This window comes from Mytilus californianus, unplaced genomic scaffold, assembly GCF_021869535.1.
Source record: "Mytilus californianus isolate M0D057914Y unplaced genomic scaffold, xbMytCali1.0.p SCAF_37, whole genome shotgun sequence".
NCBI lineage: Eukaryota > Metazoa > Mollusca > Bivalvia > Mytilida > Mytilidae > Mytilus > Mytilus californianus.
Genome location: NW_026262687.1, coordinates 7,703 through 34,099, shown reverse-complemented (window position 1 = coordinate 34,099; position 26,397 = coordinate 7,703). Strand labels below are relative to the sequence as shown.

Below are 26,397 nucleotides of genomic sequence, written 5' to 3'. Positions count from 1 at the left end.
TTATGTTAACCCATTATAATATACTTTGTTAGCTGTTTTATTAAATATGACTAAAAATTAATAATTCAGGTTAATTAAGATTGAATAACCTTCATGAACAACTGTAATCAACATACTTGTTTATGTATTGTTCACACAATTCGGTATAGTGTTTTAAAAAGATTTGTTTGTCTGTCTTACTTTTTCGCCATGGTCATGCTGTCATCTGTTTTTCTTCGACCAAGGTTTGAGACTGCCTCCATATTATTTTATCCCTTCTTTCAATCAAAGAAAAGAAAACCATAAATTTCAAAGCTGAGCGACAAAAGACAACAGAACTTAAAACTCAGATATAGATGCAAAAAATAAGTTAGTAAAACAACATAAATTACCGAACTCCAAGTGAAATTTCAAAACAGAAAGTCTCTTATAACATATCAAAAGCAAAACCCGAAACACATCAAACGATTGACAAACAGTTGAGATAGACCTCGTAGTTCTCTCTCCATCTCTATCTATCTTTATATGATATAGCGGAAATGTAGGACTCATCTTGTCCTTACGTCCTTTTTTCTTTTGTTCTTCACATATTCACATATCCATAAGTTAGTCTCATAATTGTAATGAGCAATATTCCTTCGACATTACTTGGCAGAATTCTGGAAGTTCAAAGTGCACATATGGAGGTTATACGTGAAGGGATTTGTTTCATAATAGACATATTCAAATAGAGCTAAAAACAGTAATCGCTTTAAATTTACCAGAACATACCTGCTTTCAAGCTATCTCATTAAGTTAACCCTAATCTTATTAAAATGTAGTTCTCTGATCTCGTTATTCTCATGCGACATATGAGCAGGCGAGTCGTGATTGATCTTAATTTTAGTCAAATTGTTTTAACCCATGTTTTTAACACTGATACATAACATTTTGTACGGTTTTTTCATGTCAACTTATATCACTTATTATTGTTGTGAGATCTTCGCATCATTAGAAACTCGAACCGAAAAATAAGAAAATAAAGTAAAAAAGTGGCTGTCAGATCAATAGCAGAGGGCTCAGTGCACAATAAATATCCACGAACATAATTTAAGATCAGATGACATAAAACCAATTAAAAAACTGGATAAATTCAACCACATTTTTTTCATTTCTCACAATTGTATAGATATTTTAGAATAAAATAACTTCATTTTAACCATATGTATTCTTAATATACATGTACTATCTTTAATATGCCAATGATCAACCAATGCTTAATAGATGATCTACTAAAATAGTAGATCGTGCTTGTTTTTTTTAAATGCCTAAAATAAAAATAATATGTGGCAAATCTACATTGAAATTTTAATGCAAAATCATGGCAAATTAAATTTGAAATAAAAGTTGTTCAAATGCATTTATATTTTTGTTTCTATTTAGAAACTTTACTTGTAACATTTAGCTGAAGTAAACATCAACATTAACACTGCTGTGTGTGGTTAGAGGTTGCATACTTTTACAAAAGGTGATTAATGCTGATTGGTATATTTGTGTTGTGACACCTACACAGTAACTTCGTCCTTGATACTAATAGCTATACTAATGTATTGTTGATGGGGATTGCCAGTTTTCCTTCCGAAGGTCGGTAGTTCCTTGGGCATTCCATGGGCCTAAACCATTTAAAACTGATCGCCGCAAAATACTTTAGAAGCCAAAAGTGCTAAACCGAAAATTGCGTCAAACACCAACAATCAATCAATCATTTTTATATTAAAATGTATTTATATGTAAACTATTCAGGGAGTAAATTTGATTATTGGATATGTATGTATTGTTATTGCGAATTGCTAGATTTCCCATTTCAAAAATTAATGTAAGTAAATATAATTGCGAGGGTCTCAATTTATTTACAAGAAATTACATAGTTGGATAGGATTAAATGTATTGGCCAGGCATGAAGAACATTTCAGTGGCTAGCGTATAATAGTTTTCACTTCCTCATTCAATGCAAGATGCATTATAAGCAACTTTTCCCTAAATGCACGAATTTTCTGTGTATTCTATCCTTTAACATTTTTGCGCTTTTAAAATTTGTGTTTTTCAACATAATATCGACTACATACAAATCGTTTTAACAAAGAACAGCTAAAAAGGCTATTTTCTTGCAGATGGCGGTATTTTGGGTAACTGCATAGCTGTTATAATTGGCTGTTTAATTAACAAGAAACGTAATTGCAGTAATTTAATGATATCAAAAACATCTTTAGCACTAAATAAAATATGTTATTTGGTTTTATGGTGAATAACAGTTGAATCACAGATATAAAATTTGATTTTCATGCATTTTTGTCATTTTCAATGGAATTTATGGAAAACAGCGCTATTTATTAAAAATCCGACATTAATATTTCAAAGTGCTTTTGAAAAGTTACTATTAACATCTGTTCTAACAGATTTCCATATGTCCATACAAAATATCATTATTCAGAAGACAGAATATGCACAAAATGCTGACTTCTTGTAAAATTAGAAGTGTCCGTCCTTGACCTTTCGTTGTGACTTGACAGAAACTGCACCATACGAATTTTTGACGACCGGGCAAAAAAGGTAGTGCAGATGATGTGGTTTCGAATGGTATATGATTTAGCCGTATGTTAGGTGGGTGCATTAAAAATGAAATCTTATGGTTAATGTCATTCGTCTATTTGTTCAGAATATTAACTTAAAAAATTGGATGTGAAATACCTAAACGTATAAGATGTCTGCATGTGGATTTATAGTTACAAAGGTTGTCTTCTTACCGATGAAAAAATTTAGTACATGTTTTGACTAGTTTGTTATATCGAAAACCCTGGTGCAATCAATGACTGTTCTATCATAATTTTACAATTGTGTCTATGTGTTACGTGAATTCCTGTCAAGATGATGACAACAATGTTCTTATAGACTTTTTTTACACCGCCTTCGTCCTAGGTGTAAGTGGAGGACTATCACTCGAAAATATTGGCCTGTTTTTAATTCTGTTGTTTTGGTCATAAGCCATGCATGTTTTTTTTTCATCATTGTTTATCATGAATGGACGACCATTTAGAAAATTGTGATATTTTGCACGGGGAAAGGCGAGGGGTAGACAGGTTTTGAAAATAGAAAGTCTAACTTGAGCTTCAAAAACAAAACATGCACAAGAAAATGAAAGAATGGTGCCGCTAAAGTACAAATAGATGAAATGTACTGTTGTTCCCCCCGCTTGACCTTCCTGATAAAAATAAAATCCGAAAAGTGCTTCGGACGCAACGAATTAATAAAGTTTTTCCATTTTGTCGCAAAGAAGCAAAATAAGTAAAGTAACAATATGATGGCAAGTTATGAAAGCTCACGTCTTAGTAGGAATAGAAATAAAAAAACTATAATAACCAATAACAATCTACAATCCCCCCCTTCCACACCCTCTAGTATAGGTCACTATATAGCAATCACATGAGCAAAACTCATACTGAATATGCTCTGAATGGCAAATAACGTGCGCAAATGTGTTTTTTAATCAATTGATCTTAACAAGTAGAACATAGTATCGTCCTGAATGTTCGTATAATACTGGCACATGGACCTTTGTAATACATTCTAATCATCTTAGATCAACGTTTGTAAACTTGAAAGTAAAGATAATGTACCCTTATTGTTGAGAGTGATACATAATTTTCTATCTGACGAAACTATTTTCGATTTATATACTATTGATCTGATAAACACTGCCCTATACTTTAACGATCGGGCTAGTTTCCACATCAGTTTTAAATATAATAACCCCTCCCCCCTCACACCCCGGTTTGTTAATGTGATGTAATCAATTTATTGATTTTTACTATCTTGATATAATATTATGTTGTACAATTTAAATTTGTGATTCGTTTAATATTCAAATATAATAATTTTATCTTTGATTAAATATAAAAACATTGAAATTTGAAAGTGTTTGATTGATTTATCACAGTAGTGCAATCCATAAGTTAGGCGGTCTATTTTGTCTACATTATGCATGACTGTGAAATAAAAAAGGAAAACATTGTACAATATAAAACGAGAAATAATTATAATTATATATCAATTTCTTGTTTAGTGAAATCATAAACGAAACACGAAAGCATTTTTGATGTTCTTACTGGTTTTTGAAAAATACTTAATCAATTGAACAAAAAGGGTGCATGATCTTTACTTGTATTTTACTTAATTTATAACAAAATCTTATCTTTTATAAAGTCGTAAAATAACAAAACACAATATGGTTGTAAGTGTTATTGAGTTTGATCCATTTCTTATCATTTCGTCTCAATAATTATACCTGGTTTGCAAGATTGACTTGATGAGGGTAAATACAAATTAAATAACTTGATTTATTATTGAGGAAAAGATCGACATGACAAATAGTAAAACAGTTTTTTTTAACTACTTTACCTAAATTTAAAACTTACAATTGTGTTTTGGCTTTGTGTGTTCTGATTTTGTATTATGGCTGGATACCTTATGTCCTTTCTTTTCTATTAAAGTCATTGTGAGAAAACCGTTGTTAGCAATAAACGTAACGTTAAATGATACATATGCTTTATATACTCTATTACTTATATTTTAAAGCTCCAATAAAGCATATGTATCATTGGATATGTACGTTATCTGTAGCCACCAAGGGACGGTGGTTCACATGTCACATTTTAATGTTTGTTAACCCCTCTTCATAAGGTAAGAGGTATTTTAATCAAATTATTAATACTATTATGTATACCATGTGCGTCTAACTCCCACTTTGCCATGCACCACCGTCCTTTGGTGGCTACAGATAACTTACATATCCAATGAATTGCCAATATAAATAAAATGCTCAGCGGGGCGCAGCTTAATACGACAGCATGTGTTAAAACCATGAGCAGTTGGAACAACCATGGGCTCTAAATTCAAGCTTGATACAGCTCTTACGATGAATTGTGATTTAATACTTGACATCATAAGTGTCTGACACAAAGACTTGACAAATTTGAAGTTGAACGTTTATTAAAACAAGGAGATGAGGTATGATTGCCAATGAGACAACTATCCACTTAAGTTTAAAGAATGTGGATGCACGCAATTATGGGCAACCATAAGACATTCAATAATGAGAAAATCCAATAACGTTTAGTCGGCTATAAAAGGCTCGAAATGTAAAATATGAAACAGTTCAACTGAGCAAATTAACGGCCTTATTTATAAAAAAAAAAATTTACGAATAACAAATATGACAGACATGAACCAACGTCAACCACTGAACTACATGATCTTAATTTGAGACAGGCACATACAAATGTGATCCAATATCCAAAATCTAAATACATTTGTACAAGGTTAGATTCGGTGACAAGCATTTTACCTATTTGTCAATGAACAATATAAGCTACATTTGGCAAGGGGTTAGCTTTATAAATATATATATATTGTGTATATAAATGATAAGTAATAACTTATTTTAGAACTGCACGTTCCAATAACATAGTTTTTAGCTATTTATTTATTAGTCTTCTGACGTGCTTACTTTTTCAGATAAACACGATTGGAGTTTAAAAATGACATCGTGTTTATTGTGATAAATTCAAGAATTGTCTCATCAATTTGATATAACAAAACCAGTTATTTTTCATTGTGTCCCTTCCTCTTTTTTAATGGAACAAAATAATAGTTTTACTGCTTTGCTTTTGATTTCTTCACATTAGATATGAAGAGTAAATTTAGAAATTATTACGTGTATTAGTTGTGATTTCAACATGACAGATTGAAATTTGTTATTGATTATATTGAAAACAGGAAAAACTGCAGAAACATATAAGTGCTAGATTTCAAAATGCGATTTCTTTTGATTGCAATACTCACCCTATCGATGTTTGGCAATACCACGTTATTATTCCTTAATTTGTAGTATATAGTTAGTTTGGCTTGCAAACCATATTTCTTTCACTTAAATGTTTTACTGTATGTATTTAAACCTTTCAATCCAAATCATAAAATGACTCACAAATCATCGGTTGTTTATTCAAATTGTAAAGTCAATCTGACATACAATATGAATCACTCTAGCGTGACATGTGATTACCTAGTATTTATGAATCTCTTTCTCAGAATTTCCCCTGTTACTACACAATTAATATAGCTTTACAGAAAAGAGCGAAATCAGAATTTGACAGATTACACTTTTTGTTGTATAAATAATTGTTCAAATGCGCACCTGGTGCAATAAAATAGTTACAATAAATTATTGAATAGTCAGATATGTTACAAAGCACCCGAACTTATATAAAATATTAAGTGATTTTATTTAAGCTATTTCCGAGTAAATATTGAATTTCCAAAATTTTATCAAGAACAGTAAATAATGATTTTTCAAGCAGTATAATCACCGATGTATATTCTTAAAATAAATTATAAGAATCGCAGATGATATTTCCAACTCATTGTTAAAATATCAAAAGGTAACCACATTTAATTTAGTAATTATTGGTGTTTTAAGCCACGCCCAGAAGGTTTGATAATAATTCATGGTTGCCAGAAAGAAAAGTGATATGTTAATCATGATCAGTTTTCAAAGCTCCTGTTAGCACTGATAAGAAATATAATGAAAATAAGGCACTATTCGCAATTTCTAGTTTGGAAATTGTCTGGTGTCCTTAGAAATGGCATCGTATTATGATAAAGAAAATCAACAAGTATGTTTTAATTTAGGTTTCTGTGACATACAGAAGGTACATACCCGGTGTTAAACAGGTCACTTACAATGTCATAAGAAAGCCTTCTTTACACTGAATACAAAATTATCTATTTATCTTATGTGTCACTTGAAAACCCGAACATTTCCGGCAAACAGTTTTTATACTGATTTCAAAAGTAAATGTTTAGTTTTAATTTTTGGTGAGAAATAAGTGAATACTCAGTCAACTCTTAGTTTGAGAAGATCACTAACTTAACACTGATAATAACAATATACAGCTTTTAGAAACTTTTCCTCACAAGGGTGCCCAAACTACTCCTTTCGTTTTTGATTAAGGTCTCTTTCTTCGAAATTTTTTAAAAGGAAAGAACAAACATCTTTGTTATGCGTCAGTTTGTGGTTAATATCATTACATTTCGGGCTTTCACTTTAAACATCTCATTACATTGTAAAGCATCATTTCGTTTGAGACGAGCTTCACAAACCAGCATATGGGACATACATCACATGATCGTAACCCTTGACCTTAACTCAATCATCAAAGATTGATCTTAAAGATCTGACATAAAAACATCCTTTGTTTTTACGGCTTTTGGTTTATGAGTTACTCTAACATACGAATTAGTAAATATGTGAAGAGCACTTACTATATACTGTAAACCGGGAAATTTTATTTTCGCTATTTTCGCGGTCGGTATTGAAATGCGAAAATAAAGTAATCGCGAAAATGTCAAGGAAACTCGATTTATAAGATTAAGTACGTTTATGAGTCGGATATGTATAGGATATATATCAGAAAGGAAAAAAGAAAAAAAGCATTTATGAAAATATTTATGAAGGGCACTAGGATATCGCGAAATCAAAACGGCGCGAAATTAGATTGTGTTGATCAATCGCGAAATAAAGACGGCGCGAAAATTTACAGTAACTGGGTCGTTTTATCCAAAACTGACCGAAACTATTGAGTAAATAGTGAAAGCCTGTTTTGCCTGGTGATCCTATTTTGAGGAAAGATATTTTCTCTGCTATTGTAAAAATCAGGAAATGTGATATGAATGCCAATGAGTCAACTACACACCAAAGTTCAAATGAGGTTGATGTAAACAGATATAGGCAACCGTACGGTCTTAAACAATGAATAATAATAGTTAACGAAAAACAGCTATGGAAGACATGAACGAACGAAAACTAATGACCTACTGGCTCCTGACTTCGGACAGATACATACATAATGTGGCACATGTTTGTGAACACTCAATCTTTCTCCTAACCTTTGATTGTGGTTTAACAGCATAACATAATAACAAACTATAAATCTCAGTTTGAGAAAGCTTTACTCATCAGATCGATACAAAAAAACATCAAACAAAACACAGAGAGGACATGGTAGGGTATATAAGCATTCCTCATCTCTAACAAGAACAAGTACAGATCTGAGAGTACCCGCATTTACTTACAGCTAGTTGAAACCCAATAAGAATTAATAAAGCTAATTATGTATCTTAGACTCAAATATCAATCAGTACAAAGTCAACATCCAATGGATTTAGTGTACATATGTCATTCACAGTCAGAGAAAAACATCACCTTGTGCAATGCCAAGATATATGTTTTGACAGATTGTAGAGCAATAACTGTGCATATGTACATTGTATATAAAAAATAATATTGGGTTTACTGAAAAACAAAATTGATACCCAAAAGAAAATATTTAACGATCTAATTATTTTGTTGAATTGGTAACCTTTTATAATAAATTTATTAAAAGGACCGATAAGTTGACCTGGATCTTATCTTAAATTTCTGGGAACGGTCAACAACAACTGTGTAAAAATAAGGATGTGATATTCCGTTAAAAATAAGTTTTCTAGCGGTACAACCAAACTCCCAAACCAAATATTAATATCTCTGAAAGCATTTAATAAAAGTTTAAAGTAATGTGTTTTAACGAAATTCCTGACTCAATAATTTACTAGTAATACATATATGACGCTAATTCCAATCCAAAACGTCACTACAGACAAGAGCATAACGGACGAGTTGGAATATATAAACACCGAGATATTGCCAAAGAAAAATCACCGTCCAAAAAAGAAAAATAATAAAAGGTGAACAAAATCATCTCTTTGGTTTGTAATTTTTTGTGTAGAGTGTCTTGTGTAAAACTGAAATATCTAAATATAAGAAAGGACAGTTGTTGCTGTGATGATATCTTATTTATCAAAAAACTATTTTTTCGGGTAAATTTCAGCAGTTTATTAAGATAATTCTTTATTATTTAACGAACAAATAACGGTAAGTGTTGTGAAATTTATAAATTAAATGGAATTTAGATGATTCATTACTGAGTTTTGTCATGAACTGTGATGCGATACAGAATAAGAACAAGTCTGCTATTAAAGAGGCACAATTGATGCATACAGGAATACCTACCACCTGTCAATACACGTTATTACTGAAACGTACATATATTTGTACATGTTGTCAAGGAGATTAAGGAATTTAATAATCTCATCACACCTCCAGTAAATATATTTTCAATATTTACCATTCTCATTTGCGAAAAAGCCATCATGGGTTGAGATTTATATTCATACTCCTCTATTGTTTAGGTATTTGCATCATCCCATAAAGAAGACATACACTCATAAAGTATGAGAGAACAGATCTTGGTGATTAGTATAACAAGCAGAAGTAACAAAAGGGTGTGATGCTTTCGTGACAATATCCTATCATAATTGAAAGATTTGCCCGAACAAATAACTAACAAGCCAACTGCTACTCTAATTTGTTTTGATGGTAAGTCGTTACAAATACAGCATAAAGTTGTTGAATGTTGATCAGTGTGTTCAAATAATTGGGACATTTTTATAGATAGTAGCTGTACAGTTTTACAATGATACGTCAATTACCGATAAAAAGGAATAAGTACTATCATTTAGATATTAAAATTATGTGTACGATTAAGGTTAGCACAACTTCATAATATACATTTTCGAACAGTCGTTTTCAGAAAAACCATTACCGACACCGATACATACACTGATTAAACAATTAAGGAAACGTATAAAAATTTCTTGAGTTACTAAATGAATTATCTCGTAAGTTTTTATTGGAGGTAAACAAAAATAATTATGTAATTGAATTGGTAATTTCTTTATTTGGAATTAGTGCTAGAAAGACCAAATGCTCTCTTTAGTTTTGGGCTGTTTAAGTGATGAATTTATGATATTTCATCTGTTTTATTTTAATTAAGTCCTTTGTAAGGGGGAATTTTAATATGGTCACGTATGTCTCAAACTAATCTTAATCAAAAACGAGCAAAACGTAGTATTGAACTACCCTTGTTCGACCTATTACATGTGTCTTTCTATGTTGTGATGTTACACTATTGTTTCAGAAAAAGGATGAAGGTTTGGTACCATTAAAACGTTTAAACCCGCTTCATTTGTTTGCACCTGTCCTAAGTCAGGAATCTGATGTTCAGTAGTTGTCGTTTGTTGATGTGCTTCATAAGTGTTTCTCGTTTTTCGTTTTTTATATAGATTAGACCGTTGGTTTTCCCGTTTGAATGGGTTTACACTAGTATTTTTTGGGGCCCTTTATAGCTTACTGTTCGGTGTGAGCTAAGTCTCCATGTTGCAGACCGTACTTTGACCTATAAAGATTTACTTTTATAAATTTTGAAATGGATGGAGAGTTGTCTTATGGCACTCATACCACATCTTCTTATATCTATTGAATACAAAGGATTCTGGGTCGTTATAGTAAACAAATTTAGATCTGGTCTATTATTCACAGATTTGTGTCTGGTGAAAAAGTGAGAGGATAATCCTAGAAAAAATCCTGTATGATTGGCCAGAGGACCGTCTAAAACTGTCATTTCTGTTTACTTCTGTTATTACCGCTGGAATAGACAATGTGAACCGCGGAAAAATGTGGAACGTAAAACCCGTAGTTTATACGCTCATTAAAATGAGAGTAAAGATACCAATGAGACATTCAAATTCATAAGTCGAATAACTGACAACGCAATGGCTAAAAATGAAACAATCAAACAGACAAAACACTGTACACGAAACACAACATTTAAAAATAAATACTGAGCAATTCGAACCCATCCAAGACAAGAGGGGATCTCAGATGCTCCGTAAAGGTAGGCAGATCCTGCTACACATGTGGTACCCATCATGTTGCTCATCTCAATAAAACCCAGGATTCAGTTAAACGAGGCAAGTCATATTCAGGGAAAAGGGGGCTAGATAATAGTTACTTAGATTGAAACATATCCGTCATCTTCTGTGAAAATTTTACGTTCGGAAATTATTTAAGCATGTTTATTTTTATTTTATATCTTATATGAGTAGTTCAAAACTTTCTATGTTTATCAGTATATAAAAGGAATTTCGGAAATCATATCTATTCTAGTTTTTTAATTGCTTTTGCATTAAGGAATAATAATTTTTCAGTTGATTCAATGTTGATGGTATCTCTCCGAGTACTCTTGGTTCCACCTTCATGTAATATTCAGCTGCAACCATACTAAACATGTCTCAATCAATCAGTTGTTTTATCTTTAGACAATATTGCAAATTGTGGAAAACTATCTTTTCGGAGTCATATTCAGTACTTGTTGAGTATCTCTGTTTAATCTTAAATATTTCTTTAGTATATATCTACCGTGAACAATCTCATTGTCAACTATCTTATTATTTTTGGATTTTCAAAAGTGACTTAAATTAGGGAGCTATACAGTATACACAATTTCTAATATATTTTTTTTTACATAATTGAATTTCGGTTACCTTTTTTTTAATTTGTTAACTAAACTTCACTTTTATGATTTGTTGATTTCGGTGTATGACGCCCTACTTATGTAGTCGTAGCAATTCTACACTTAACTTTCCAAAAAAGAGGTTTAAAACTACAAGAATGTCACCTGTGCCGCTAGAGTTACGCGTGACAATTTGAATTTAGGATTGTGACAACAGTCTAAAATTTAAATGTAGTGGCGTAAGAAGTTATTTTAGGATTGGATCGAGAGCTTTAATATAGTAAGTTAATAAAATATGTTGTGCTATATTGTAACTGATTTTTAGTAATTTCAAGTTAAAATACTTTTATAAATAATGTTCTTAAATCATTGACACAACGGTAAAAAGTAGCAGTGAAGAAAGTTATGTTGAAATGAAAAAAAGTTAAATAGAGAAATTAATAATTGTATTGCATTACATTGTCTGCTACTTAATTAACAGTATTGTATGATTGTATGAATAGATGAGCATGTTGATCTGTGTATATTTACTTCTTTTTGTTTTTCCATTTGATAAATCAAAAACGAAAAAACAAGCGATGAAAATGTTTTCGTTGGTCGTTATGATATATCACAACAAATATGAACAACGGAAGTGATTTCGTGTTTTCGTTTTGGTGTTACAAGATACAAACGAAAAATGATATTTGAATACCTTTTTTTTTATATTTTTTTTAAATATTATTCATTTAAAAAGTGAACGATATTTTCATGCTTTTGTTTCAAAGGTATCAATTTTAAAATATTTTATCGTAGTTTGTTTTTACAAACGCTTACTAAACACATGAAGACAAACTATACCGACTGACTTATCAATTCAAATGAAGTTTTATATAACAGAAATTTTCAATTTATCTAGTTGTTTTTTTTTATCTTGAATAAGAACTATGATGTTTAAATACGAGAACTAAATGTATTTTCAATTTATAGTTAACAACAGGATATTCTTCAAGGGGTTGGTAAAAAATGTTCAAGTATGTAGATCGTAGACCGTTTACAATAGTATAATATAATAATCAAAGATGAAAATGGACAAATGCAGCAGATTCTTATGATTGTTCTGTATCAATAATCTTTTAATAAATGGTCAAAAGTAATGTGATTAGAGTTAACTAACGTCCATCAGCCAATAAAACAATAACTCATTAGATTCCGTAAGTTCACAATTCGGCTGACACAAATTCAGATAGAGCAGACCATCTTAAAACTCACAAAATGACAGTCCAAAAAAAAAAATATGCATAAACATGTTGGCACATTATTCACGCTCCTTTTCTTTATTGACAAAAAAAAAGAATATGCCGCATGATAAATAATTCTATTAAAAACCAAGAACCCAAATATTGTGGGAATTATTGTGAATGTAAAATATATTGTTATTTTGCTTTTGAAATTTCAGCTGATTTGAATTTATTGTATTCTTGTTTTTGTATAAACAATCGTATGGCAGCAATACATTTGTGCTAATAATACAGTAAAATCAACCATAAGATTATATATAGCATGCCCTTTAGTAATCAGCGTATTAAATGCAAGAAAAACATAGATTGACGTGCATCTATAATGTTAAAGATTAAGGCGTGGATTCATGTAGAGGGCATGGATATTTAAACGGTAACATGTTTCGATAACCAAATTTTTAGATTATTTTTCTTCGATTTTTTTCTGTTTACTTTTATAACTCAGAATTGATTGTTTGGCGTGAAATTAAAAGAATTGTAGTTGAAAATTGCAGCTTTTGTTGTCTTCATCTTTATAAACTGTCAATATTTTTCATTAAGTTAGTTTTATATGTAAGGGCAAAACAATTTTGTTCCTTTGCCACCCCTGGATTAAACGTTTTTCACACATTTTAAGTTCTATACGTCTAAAATTACCAATACTTTTGTCATTAGTTATAAGAAGCGTCATTACTTCTTTTTTTAATTAAGTTTGTACTTGCAGGATATCTGAGTACTGTCATTACCTCAGGATGTTTTTTTTTACACAAAAGGGGAGGAATTCAAGTTTAAAATTGCAACATTTCTTAACTGCATCATTATAAACTGCCGATATTTTCGCTTGTGTTAGGATATCAAGTAAAAGTATACTCATTCTTTGATACCTTCGGATTGATAGCTTTACACAAATTGAGAGTTCTATAAGTCTACAAAAATGCATACTTGTTTTTCATTATCTATTTAAGGTGTCAATAAATCCTTTTTTATTATATTCCTGTACATGATTGATAGATGACTACTTTTATTACCTCATGTTTGAGTTTTTTTTCACACAAAAGGAAAGGAATTCAAGTTTAACATTTGTTTTCTGCATCATTATATGTTGCACTTTGTACATACAACTGTTTCTTAAACCACGCCTCTTTTGGGGAGATACATGTTTATAATATTCGTAGATAATTAATTTTGTTTACGTACTGGTTCTTAGATATGATCTCTATGTTTCATCTCCTAGAGACATATCTTGGAAATGTTACCAGTAAATAAACATGTGCATTTCTGTCAAATTTAAATCTGTGGGCACCCTAAAGCCAAGGTAAGGGTAGTACAGCATTTAGTGTAAGTTTAAACTCTTAGAAGTTCGGGTCATATAAACGTTGAAAATATGCCGCACAACTCTATATTTAGACCTTTGAAAAAAAAAGTTGTGCATATGAACTTTCCAATCTTGGATATGATTTTTTTCAAAAACTTCATAGTAAAAGAGGGGCGAAAGATACCAAAGGGACAGTCAAACTCATATATCGAAAATAAACTGACAACGCCATGGCTAAAAATGAAAAAGACAAACAGACAAATAACATTACACTAAACACTAACGACTAAGCAACACAAACCCTACCAAAACCTGGGGGTGATCTAAGGTGGTCCGGAAGGGTAAGCAGATTATGCTCCACATGTGGCACCCATTGTGTTGCTCATGTTATTACAAATCCGGTAAATAGTCTAATTTGGTAGGTCACATTCGTGAAACGGGAAGGGGGATTGTAGTTATGACATAAGAAACACATCCGATATCATCTGTAAAAACGGTTATTCCATAACGATCAACCAACTCGTAAAATTCACAAAGGGATGATTTCAACTGCACCAGTTTTTGCCGTAAAAATAGAAAGTTTAAGTAATCAATGTTTAAATCAATACACACGGTTAAGTCATCTGCTAGCAATTCGTATCATTTGATTTAGGTGTTTAAAATTTTTGGCGACCCCAACGTTTAAATGGCTATATGTCAGCTAGTCGTTTCAGACGAACGTTTACATAATCTGACTCAGTCAATAGATAAACTGAGCGCGCCAAGAAATGGCCATGTCTACGCTGTTATTAAAATGATTCTAGTGAATTCATACATCATACTTGTATCGTCATACATACAATTTTTGCAAATATGGCTTTGTTAAAACACTTCTAGTTCATATATTAGCTAAACTGTGTTAAATTTATGGTTAGGGATGATTCTGTTGTGACAAGATTCCTAAACGGACAATTTGATGCTGAAATTGTGAACTTTCATTGACAAATGGGCATACAGTAAGATATGGACTGGAAACAGAGGCATGATTGGATACTTTACCCATCTTGAATGTTGGAATGATTAACTGCTAAACATTACATTTATAGTATTCTGAAATGCTTTCAATTTGTTACCAGAATAGTTTGAAACAGGTTCTAGACAATTCATGTCAGATGCACATAGGGTAAGCTGGCAATAATTAAAGTCTTGTTTTGAAATTTTTAAACAAAATTAAAACAGTGGTGGGGGTATAACATGTACTGTAAAAGAAAGCTTAGAGTATATGCAGTGATTTTTTTAGTCTACAATTCCGATAAATAAGTATTGCTGTGAGTACAAGTGCTTGAGAGAGTTTTCTATTTGAATAAATGTTTGTGTAATTGTTAATAGCAATAGTCTGTGTTATAATTAACGTTGTAGTGGTATCTTCCTGACTATTGGATTAAGTCTTCGTTATTTCTGTCACAAAGAAATGTAGAACAGTAAAACGTCCTATTGAAGGCCTACCTATTATTGCGTATTGCTTGATTTTATAGAAAGGATATTATTTGGATGTTTTAATTTATGTTTAACGATAATTTATCTTTCTGAATATCATCTATTGAAAAAAGAATATATAAAACGAAAATATGTGGCTACAACAATCACATTTAGAATAATATTTAATGCATTGATAATTTGTATGTAGATTTTCCACTACAAAAGAAACAGAGCAGACAAACAACATGTATGGGCGAATGCTGATGACCTTTGTAAAAAAATATACTGGTAAAGTGTAACTAATTTTCGTGAACAGAAAGAAAAATAAAAAATCGCAAAATAAACTTGGAAAGAAAAAAATATTGAAACTATATGTCGTTAGTTTTATAGGTGACGTCCGTGCACGTTCTTCTGTACTGTTGTTATTTATATAAGTGACCTAATTACATAAAATGTTTCTTTCTCTAGTTGCATTGGACATGTATTATACGTTAGATTTTGATCTAGAACTTTCATTGCATTTAATCATTATCGAAATGAAAATACACACAGTCCGTATTAAGTGCTAAAGGGATAAGAGGTCCGTTTGCATTCCATTTGAAATTGGAAATTAGTTGACACCATAAAATTCAATTAATTTCAACTGGCTTGTAATGGAATACTTCTTTTCATAAAAAAATGCATCTTATATTTTAAGTAGTAAAAATCTAACACAAGTACATTTACATTTTGTATATGTGTTTTTTTGTAGAAATATCAAAATCAGTACAGTATTACCTACCACTATCTGACTATTTGTACGATATATATTGTATACAGTTATATATAAATATGTTTGAATGCGTTGGTAAGTTAGCTATCCTACAAAATTGTGACTACTGTCACTTTTTGACCTTTTAGCCTGTAATGTCTGTTTGGGTTTTTTATACGTTGTTGTCAGATGGAATTTTAAGCGACTATCAAACAAGTGATATGTTTTGCTAGTTATACAACCAACCAGGTTTAATGCACCATCTTCTACATAAGGAAATGGATGTTCCAAGTTAGACATATGACAGTTGTTTTCCATTCGTTTTATGTGTTTGAACTTTATATAATGTCATTTGATATTTTGTTTTTGTTGTTATTTGCCTTTTGACATCGAAGATTATAGTTAGTCGTGTCGGTTCTTGTGAACTTTTTAACATGTATTTCCTTAGTTGAAATGTGTTTAGTTATTAACTTTTTGCATATGTTTTAAATTATTAATTTCAATTTCAAATATTTATTTGTTTATAAATTTCTGTCGTTTAACACAGCTATATAGAATGAACAGGGAATCAACACTCTCCAGTTAAACCATTAAGAGGTTATGCATATTATTTATGTGTCTTTTTTTGATTTATTCTCTACCAAACTGAAAATGTTTGTATTTTTGATAATCCCTAAAACATTTTATGGAATTTGGTGAATAATTATTAAAAAAGTGAGTGTGATTATGTAAAATAACTGGTCATTTTCACGGATTATGTATATTCACTAATGATTTAAGTGATTATGCAAAAGCCCTCAAAAGTCTGGGATTCTATATTTTAGAAATTCACAGTAACAGATACAAGTATCTTGTCTTCATGAAGAATAAATTGTACTTAGAAGAAAATAACAGTAATACATGTATACTAAAAAACATATCTGAAACCCATATTTTAAATATGCTTGATTCTTTAATTGACAATATATTGATAACTTTTGGAGGACGTGTTTAACGTTTAATCTTCATACCAAATTGTTCTATTATTTATCATATTTATATGATGAATATTTCATACTGAAGTTCTTATGAAGAATGAAAAGAAGCTAACATTATATTTCAACGTCACTTTCTCCTAAATAAAGGGTTTCTGCTCACAAGCAAAACTAATCTACCTTGGGTTCCAAGTGGTGAGGTTGAAATCGTTCCTTCACGAGTTGATTGACTGTCATGAAATATCTGTTTCACAGATGACGACGGATATGATCTAATTGTCTTTACTGCAATCCTCTCCTCTTTCCCTCGAACTTTACCTACCGAAGTAAAAATACCACCCTGGTTGTACGTACATGAACAACATGTGGAGCAGATTTTTGTTTTTGCCATGACGTTGACAGTTTATTTTTAACTTATGAGTTTATATGTCCTTTTTGATATATTTCGCCTATCTTTTATAAGGAAGGACCATTGTGGAATTTTTTTTTATTTGCAGATCCCGGCTTTGTAAAACAAACACGTTCTCTTTTCTTTGTTGCATGTACCTTTGCTGCATGGCAATGTCAACAAGCAGTGCCTTTATTAAATGACCATAGATGGTTTGATTCAGTGAAGCGTAAATATGAAGCACGGTATATGATTAAATTAAAATTATATTCCAAATGGAATAACTATTTTGAATACTTTCTTTCATTTTTTCAAAAATATAATATTTGAAATTTGATGACTCAAAACCCATTAATGACAACATAAATTTTATATGAAAATAAATAAAAAAATATTTTCATTTTTTTTTAAATCAGACTATTATTAAAAGTGTTCATTCAACTACATAATCATAATCCGTTATCATAAAACAGTATTTCCAACTAAAGTTAAATGCGACATTTAAATTGCAAAAGTATAGTTTTACCATCTTGCCTTAATAGTGCATTATTATATTGCTTTAATTGCTAATTTTAAACTTCCATTACAGATGTCAGGTTCAAAACAACAATTTAAAGAAAAACACGTCTTCTAAAGTTGGTGTAAGTAAAATGTGTAATTTTAAAGTCATACGATAACCTGAAATAACGTTTTGTAACATTATGCAATGTATCTCTCAACAGCTGGGGTTATTATAATTCTATATCTAATGTCTGCATTTTAAAACGTATCACCGATTATAAGGAAAACGATGAGAGTGGTCTCATTGGCACTCATTTTGCACATCTTCTTAAATCTATACACTACACAAAGAATTAACAGTGAATCACATCGAATGCCACATCAACACTTAACCCGTTTAATGTGAACGCGGGCACAACATATGTATGATATGGTGATATTACACCTTGATAGCAATATGGTGTACTAGAAGTAGATATAAGATATCCCTTTTATTCGTTTAATCATAAAATATATTTCGTTTTAGAAAAATACAAAAAAAGGACAGGACGATGAAAAAGATGAATCAAATATAATAAACCCTTCTGAAAATGAGATAAGAATAGTTGTCATCGGAGCTAATGAACACGCTAAAAGTACAACAGCAAGTATGCTACTATTGAAAGACAACATAACGTGGTGTCATAACAAAGAAACTAAATTGAAAACATTATACCAACAAATAGATTCCCACAAGTACAAGATTGATATCATTGACACATCGCCTGTGTTTGAATACCCTCCAAGATTAGATGATGAAAAAAAACTTGAAATCCATAACGCTACAGCACTTTCGTGTCCAGGGCCACATGCTGTTATTTTGTGCATTCCAACAACAAATATAGACAACGAACACTTAAAAGATGTTATAAAGCCTTACGAAAACATATTTGGTAATGAAATCTATGATTTTGTTATTGTTGCATTTACCCATTATGAGAAGTTTGATTCAGACGATACAGGAAAATCGAGATTAGACGAAGAGCACAAGAAAGACCGATTCTACATCGGTCTTGAAAATGCCATAAAAAAGAACAATGTCATGGCGAAAATCAAGAACGTCAGGAATAATCATATTTTGGTTAACACCCAAATAGAATCTAATGACAAATTTGAAATATTGAACCAAGTCTTGGCCATTATTCGTGAAAGGGAAAGCATGACAGAACATAAACAACTATCGTTCGCTCGGTCAGATTTGTCGAAACAGGCGGAAACGCTATTACAGGAGATCATAAAAAGACCAGAACCCGAAAATAAAAATACAGCAGTAACAGGACATCCGGTCAGAAGGACGGACAAGAAACCAAAAGCAAACAGTCATAAAAGCTCCATAGGAAAGACAAAAGACACGACGCCGGACAAGAACTCAAAAGCTGGCGTCAATGTAAGTTCAAAAGATACAACGCCAAAGGACACGAGCACACGCGCAAATGAAATTAAGAGAGATACAGTAAAGAAGAGCAAACATTTTCTTGATGAGTTTGCAAAGCAAACGCGGCAATAGTGTCATAAAGTGAAAGAGAATAAATACGATATTTTGGGCGGTTCATAACTGACGGAAGAACCATTAATGTTTACTTGTTAACAAGTATGAATATAATTACAAACCAATCATTTAGTTTACTAATTAAAGGTTTTCAATCTCTTTTTTCTATGAATTATCATTGTGTACTACAAAAGGTATGAAACATTGTAACCTTTGTAAAACAAATCAACCCTTTCTTCTAGAAAAATGGATTACATGTAGAGTTAGGTGCAGACCAAGCATTAAATAAAGTAAACGCACGTTAACGCCAAGTGCACATATTTCGTAAGTTAACTCTAATTTTTGCGTTTACTATAATTACGTTAACGCGGATAAAATGGAAATTTCTAATGTCTATCCGAGTAAACGCGCGTTTACTCTGTGTCCGTTTAGTACTTCAGATTTCACAAATGTATTTTAACGTGCACTTGAAAGTAAATGCGCGTTTACTTTTCGCGTTAACTGGTTGTGTAAATTATACAATAAACGTCTGCTCATTGGTCGGGCTGTTGTCTCTTTGACAAATTCACTATTTCCATTCTCTATTTTATTCCTGTACATCTGTACATTTTTATCTTATTTTGTTACAACGACTTTTGTCTTTTAATATTTTACGTATATGTGTTTAAAACCGTAACAATTCAACAACAATTTTAATTCGAATTATTAACTTTTATTACTTGCTTAAAGCAGTTCCAATAATTTTAGATAACGTGTATTCTATATATTCTTTCAAAAGTTACATGTACAATTATCGACTCACAAAAATGTAATGGTTTTTCCAGATCTTCTTCAACTTGTCCTCTCACGAATGTAAATTGAAAGTCTTGTAGATTTTACAGTTCCAGAATAAATATCCATTTTGTTCTCATAATATATTTTCCAGTAATATCAAATAATTCAAGTCGCGATCGTACATACATGTATTGTATATAAAAATGTTATAAGTTTTGATCGGTTTCAAAAGGAAGCATTACTCTTAAAAACTTGGTTATAGATAAAATTGATAAACAATGTCAATAACGAATAGTAATTAGATCGTATGAAAAAATCATGATAAATGAAAGCAATATTGGTGTACAATTACTGATATTTATCCTGTATATGGTCAGCTTACTAATTTTTGTTTTCTGCAGAAATAAACAGTGAAAGGATGTTATTTTTTTTCATCGAAAAATTAAGATATCACCAAAATCCAGCACTTTTCACACCACAGACTGGCTCAAATATAATACAAATTATTTAACCGCATCAACAAAAACTGACCATATTGAGAGAGCCAGTATGTCCTCTTTAAATTGAAAATATCAAATCGTATCTCAGGCCGACTCGAATAATAAAATTTTTTGACCGCATCAACCAAAACTGACCGCATTTTCACTCTCTTGTGTCAATATTTATAGTTGCATAGTAAATCAGAACTATTGTTATGTCAGGATGGATTGTTTAATAAATATGACAGCAGTTTTGGAACACAATGACTACAAAATTTTGTCCGCATCAATTAAAAGTGTCAGCATGATGTGGAAAACATGTTGTAGCCATTGTGTTTTAATATTGCTGGCAAACATTCGTTGAAAACAACTCATGTATTGCTATTTTTACCGATGCGTTGGATAACCTTTCTGTCTGCCTTCTAATTAAAAAAAAACTTTCCTCTCTTTCATGATAGCTGCATGTGATCACAGGTGTGTAACTTTTACCATTATTTAATATATAAAAGAATATGAAATGAAAAATCACTTTTTTTAAATGACTATATAATCTATAACGAGTCTGAGTATATAGTAATTTGCTATACTGGGAAATAAGAACAATGTGATTATTGATTACATAATAAAAGTTCAGGACTGGTTCATAGCAGACTTGTCCACATGTCTGGTATGGATCAGACTTGCCAAAAGGTCTGAAGCAGTCCTAAAAAAGCAGACCTAGGTCTGGTCTGGTATCAGTATATATATCAATGTAGATGTTCCTAGTTTAGTCTACCAACGCCGACATACATTAACTTGCCTGTTTGTTTAAAATGTTTCGAGTTAACTTGGAAAGCAGTCTAAAAGTCTGCTTCAAGTTAACTTTTGTACAGGTTAGGACTGCAACTGTCCCATCTGTACAGTCTATAATTAATGTTCAATTAATTCAAGAGGTGAAATATCATTAACTGTAGTCGTCAATATGTCAATAAAATACTGTTGGTCATTTTGATGTACTTTCTCATGTGATATGTTAGGTCAGCGATGACAATCTGCGTTAACCCGTATAGCCTCCAATATATTTTTATATTAATATTGTTTAATGTATATTCAAGTGTTAAAAAAATTGTTTATTGATGCGAAACTGATTTTTACTAATTCACTGTAAACGCGTCTTTGTTATCATAACGTTTATGCGGTCAAAATGCTGATGTCTATCTGAGAAAAAAGCGCACGTTGCCTTTTTGTCCGTCTAGTCAGTAGTTTCTGCCATGCGTTTACCTCATAAATCGCTTACGTGCAAATGAAAGTAACTTTAGATTTACAGTTTCCGCATTAAACTTTTGAAAATAATGAATAATTGATTAACGTGCCATTTATCGTTCATACTGTAATAGTAATATACATTGAATGTTTACTTAACTTTGAATTGTATTCGGCAAAATTCTTTTTTTTTTTTTTTTTTGCATTTTAACATATTTTTATTCGAGTGTCTCTGATCATTTTTATAAAGACCAAGTCTGGTAACATTAATGAGTTATTTTATATGTGTTAATCATTCAGTTTTCAAACGTGTCATGTTTTTAACCTTATATGTCTGTATATGATATGAATATGTAGTAAAAATTAATAAAACGATTTTTTTGTTAGCAAAAGCTTTGTTTATATATTCCCCAAGTACTAACAAGCACAAGCAAGAAAAGGTTGTTGTGATCATAAACGTATTTGTCATTTGGTTTCTAGAGGATGATCCCCTATTGCAACAATACGAATTTTCTACGTATATGATAATGCTCATATTTGATAATCCTAATTGATCTACCAGAAACACTGTATTACTAGGCCGGTACATAATTCACAAGAACAAGAGAACTTATCAAGCCTTTGATAGATGCTGAAAAAAAAATCATAAACTGTTAATATAACTATCATTGTATACAAAAAATTATCTTCAATGAGCTACAACAATTACTACATTATATAAGAAAAAGATAGAAATGTAAATCTTCGATTTGAAAAACAACAAAAAAAAAACAAAACGAAAACAATGGAGAAATTCGAAAATTATATTTATTCCATTTTATCCAAAAAAGTTCATGAAGAGGAACCAGAAGTTAATAGTTAAAAAAAGTACCAGGCTTATAATTTGATACGCCAGACACGCGTTTCGTCTACATAAAACTCATCAGTGACGCTCAGATCAAAATAATTAGAAATCCAAACAAGTTTAAAGTTGAAGAGTATACAGGAACCAAAATTCAAAAAAAGTTGTGCCAAGTATGGCTAAGGTTATCTATGCCTGGGATAAAAAAAAATCTTTAGTATTTCGAACAATTCATACATTTACCAACAGTTAATTTATAAAAATAACCATATAATTGATATTCCTGTCAACACAGAAGTGCTGACTCCTGGGCTGGTGAAACCCTCGGGGACGAAACGTTCACCAGAAATGGCATCGGCCCATTGTTGTAAACAGTTATCAAAGGTACCAGGCTTATAGTTAAAATTTTAGCGAATGCTCAGTTATCATATTTACAGAAATGTAATCCCGGTTCATACTATGTTAAGACTAAAAGAGGAAATAGACACCCTTTCTATAATATAGACATACATCCGAGCAACTGTACACACATATTATGTAATTAAGGCGAATGTTGTTTACCGATGTTAAAATTGTTAAAATAATTAAAAATCGACAACTCAAAGATTAAAAAAAAAAATGAGCGCATTTCATGAGCTCTACAGGAAAGACCATATATGCTTCGATATTGGTATTCATCCCCTGTTGTGCATTCATCGTTAGGCATGTACATCTAATTTCAGTCAATATAGAACATTGAAAATTACAGATCGGACGACAACTACCAAGAGTGATGAGTTACGATATAGATACACACCAAAGTACTGTAATGTTTGTGGGTCACTTTAGTTAAATCTGTTATCTACAATGTATTTCATGTTTAGTAATAAGTTGCTATTTCAGAAAGATTGATTATCATAATGTTATTACTGACCGAATTTGTCATTCAGAAAATCTACTCAGAAAAATCCAGCAGCAGTGGCATCGTCCCAGCGGCTGTAAATTAAGTCTACATTAATACCAGGATTAGAATTGTAGACAGACCCGCGTTTCGTCGACATCAGTGAATATGGAGTCCAACAAGTTAAAAACGCCAACTAAAGTAAAGTTAAGGAGCATTGCAAGTAGATTTTTGAACAGTTTTGCTCTTCAACTTTGTACTTGTTTGGCTTAAGAACTTTTTTGGTCTGAGCGTCACTGATGAGTTTAATGTAGACGAAACGCGCGTCTGGCGTATTAAATTATAATCCTGGTACCCTTGATAACTAATTGAAACATATAGCAAAGGTAATTTACTCATGAGATAGAAAGTCCTAAGTATTGTAAAAAAATCAAAGTTTTTAAGAAATTAATTTATAACTGGGATAAGAGCAATAATGTTTTATAATACGTGATGTAACTGTTTACCGTCTTATGGCGTTCACGCTTGTGCATGTTCACGTTATACAGACTTCATTAACACGGGCATGCGTCTTGCACATACGGCTCATACAGATAAATGAGGAAGGACACTTCCTATGTTTCAATGACACTATCACGAATTAGTTGACTAATACAAAGTGTCTTTGCATAAGCTTCCTAGCAACATGTGTTTATGGAATAATATATTAGTACGTGACCAGTGGTGCATGTATGATATGTAAATTGATCTTGAGTCCGTTTCTAAATTTGTGACCTTTTAACAGAGTGGAATCGCGTGACAGGTGATGCATGCATATATTGTAGAAGAAAACGTTGACATTTTTACCTATTCTATAATTGAGAATTGAAATGGGGAATGTGTCAAAGAGACAACAATTCAACCAAAGGGCAAAAAAACAACCGAAAGGCCACCAATAGGTCTTCAATACAGCGAGAAATTCAAATCACCAAACCGGAGGCGAGCTTCACCTGACCCCTAAACACACATGTTTACTAGTTCAGTGAAAATGGACGTAATATTAAACTCCGAAATATATAAATGAACGTAAATTAAAACTCATACAAGACTAACAAAGGTCAGAGGCTCCTGACTTGGAACAGGCGCAAACATGCGGCGGGATTGACCATGTTTTTGAGATCTCAATCCTCCCCCTTAAACCTCTAGCCAATGTAGAAAAAAAAAACACACTGAAATATTCACAGTAAAATTCAGTTCGAAAGAAGTCCACGTCCGATGTCAGAATTTGTAACAAAAGAAACTAAACAGAATGACAATGATACATATATTAAAAAAGGACTACTAGCAGTTACTGACATGCCAGCTCCAGACCTCAATTAAACTGATTGAAAGATAATGTCTTCATCATATGAATACCAAGTACAATCTTTCCTTTTAGGGTTTCAGTATTGACCCATCATATAATATATGAGAAGAACATAACCCGTATCATGCCAACAACTGGTTTTAGAATAAATGTGTTTATTTCCGATGCAAAGACCCTAAGTGAATCCATATTGGATGTGAAACCGACTTCGGTATCATTAGTGAAACAGTGCTGACAATTTATGTTAAGCAATAACACAGTTGCATTGAATTAAAAAAGAAGGACATTTCAAACAGGTATTTGTTTTTTAATCACATGGTAAGAGGACGAACTCTGTATTTATTTCACACAAAAACCACAACATGCACAAGACTGTTTCAGTGCCAGTCTGCCTAAGGATCATGCAGTGACCAAAACATGATAGTCTCAGGTTTTGGTGAAAACTTGCACAAATCATCTAAATAACAAGTTATAAAGAAAAAAATACTTTCGGACCAAGAACTAATAGTTGCTACAGAAACAGAACCTTTTGATTTTTCAAAGGAACGATTTATTGAGATTAAATTAAAAAGCACAGTTTTTCACTATTTCAGTCTCATGAAAACTGCTGTTCATATAAAAGCTTGTATTTCTCCATTGTACTGCAACTTTATCAACTATCAAATATTCTTGAAAAACAGATTTTTTAATGAAATTATATTTCATTCAAGAAATATTGGGGTACGTATGGTTTCCATTGACCATAATGTCCCAAAAAAATTGGATTTGTTCCAAAGAATGATTAAGCATAGCAACACAGTTAAACCTATAGCAAAACATCTAAAAAATCATATTGTAGCAAATGTATTCAATATTAAAGTCTTTATGCATTTATATGGACTAAATATGATTTATTAATGCTAGTCACATTAGATTGTTGACAATTATTCATATTTCTGTCTGGAAAGTATTACATAGCAACCAAAAATTTCCTAAGAAACCAAAATGAACAAACTAAAAATTTTGCATTTTTATACAAAATATTCTTTAGTGCAATAGCTGACAATTAGGTGGTCAGATAGCAATCATTTATATATAAATAAGTAAATTAAACAATATCTTCATTTCATAAGCAACAACTTAAATCACCTAGTAACAAAATAGATTCTGTCCATGCCAATAATTAAAATAAAAAAATATAATATAATAATACTATCAACA

At 31.3% G+C, this 26,397-nt stretch overlaps 1 protein-coding gene across 1 annotated transcript; it reads left to right on the top strand.

The window, feature by feature from the left end:
• Window positions 1-15,708: 15,708 nt before the first annotated feature.
• Window positions 15,709-20,263, top strand: LOC127736793 (GTPase IMAP family member 9-like). The gene is made up of 4 exons (XM_052247394.1): window positions 15,709-15,782; window positions 17,717-17,852; window positions 18,197-18,248; window positions 18,635-20,263. The coding sequence occupies exons 1-4, from the start codon at window positions 15,740-15,742 to the stop codon at window positions 19,652-19,654; spliced, it is 1,251 nt and encodes a 416-aa protein (XP_052103354.1). The 5' UTR covers window positions 15,709-15,739; the 3' UTR covers window positions 19,655-20,263.
• Window positions 20,264-26,397: the final 6,134 nt, after the last annotated feature.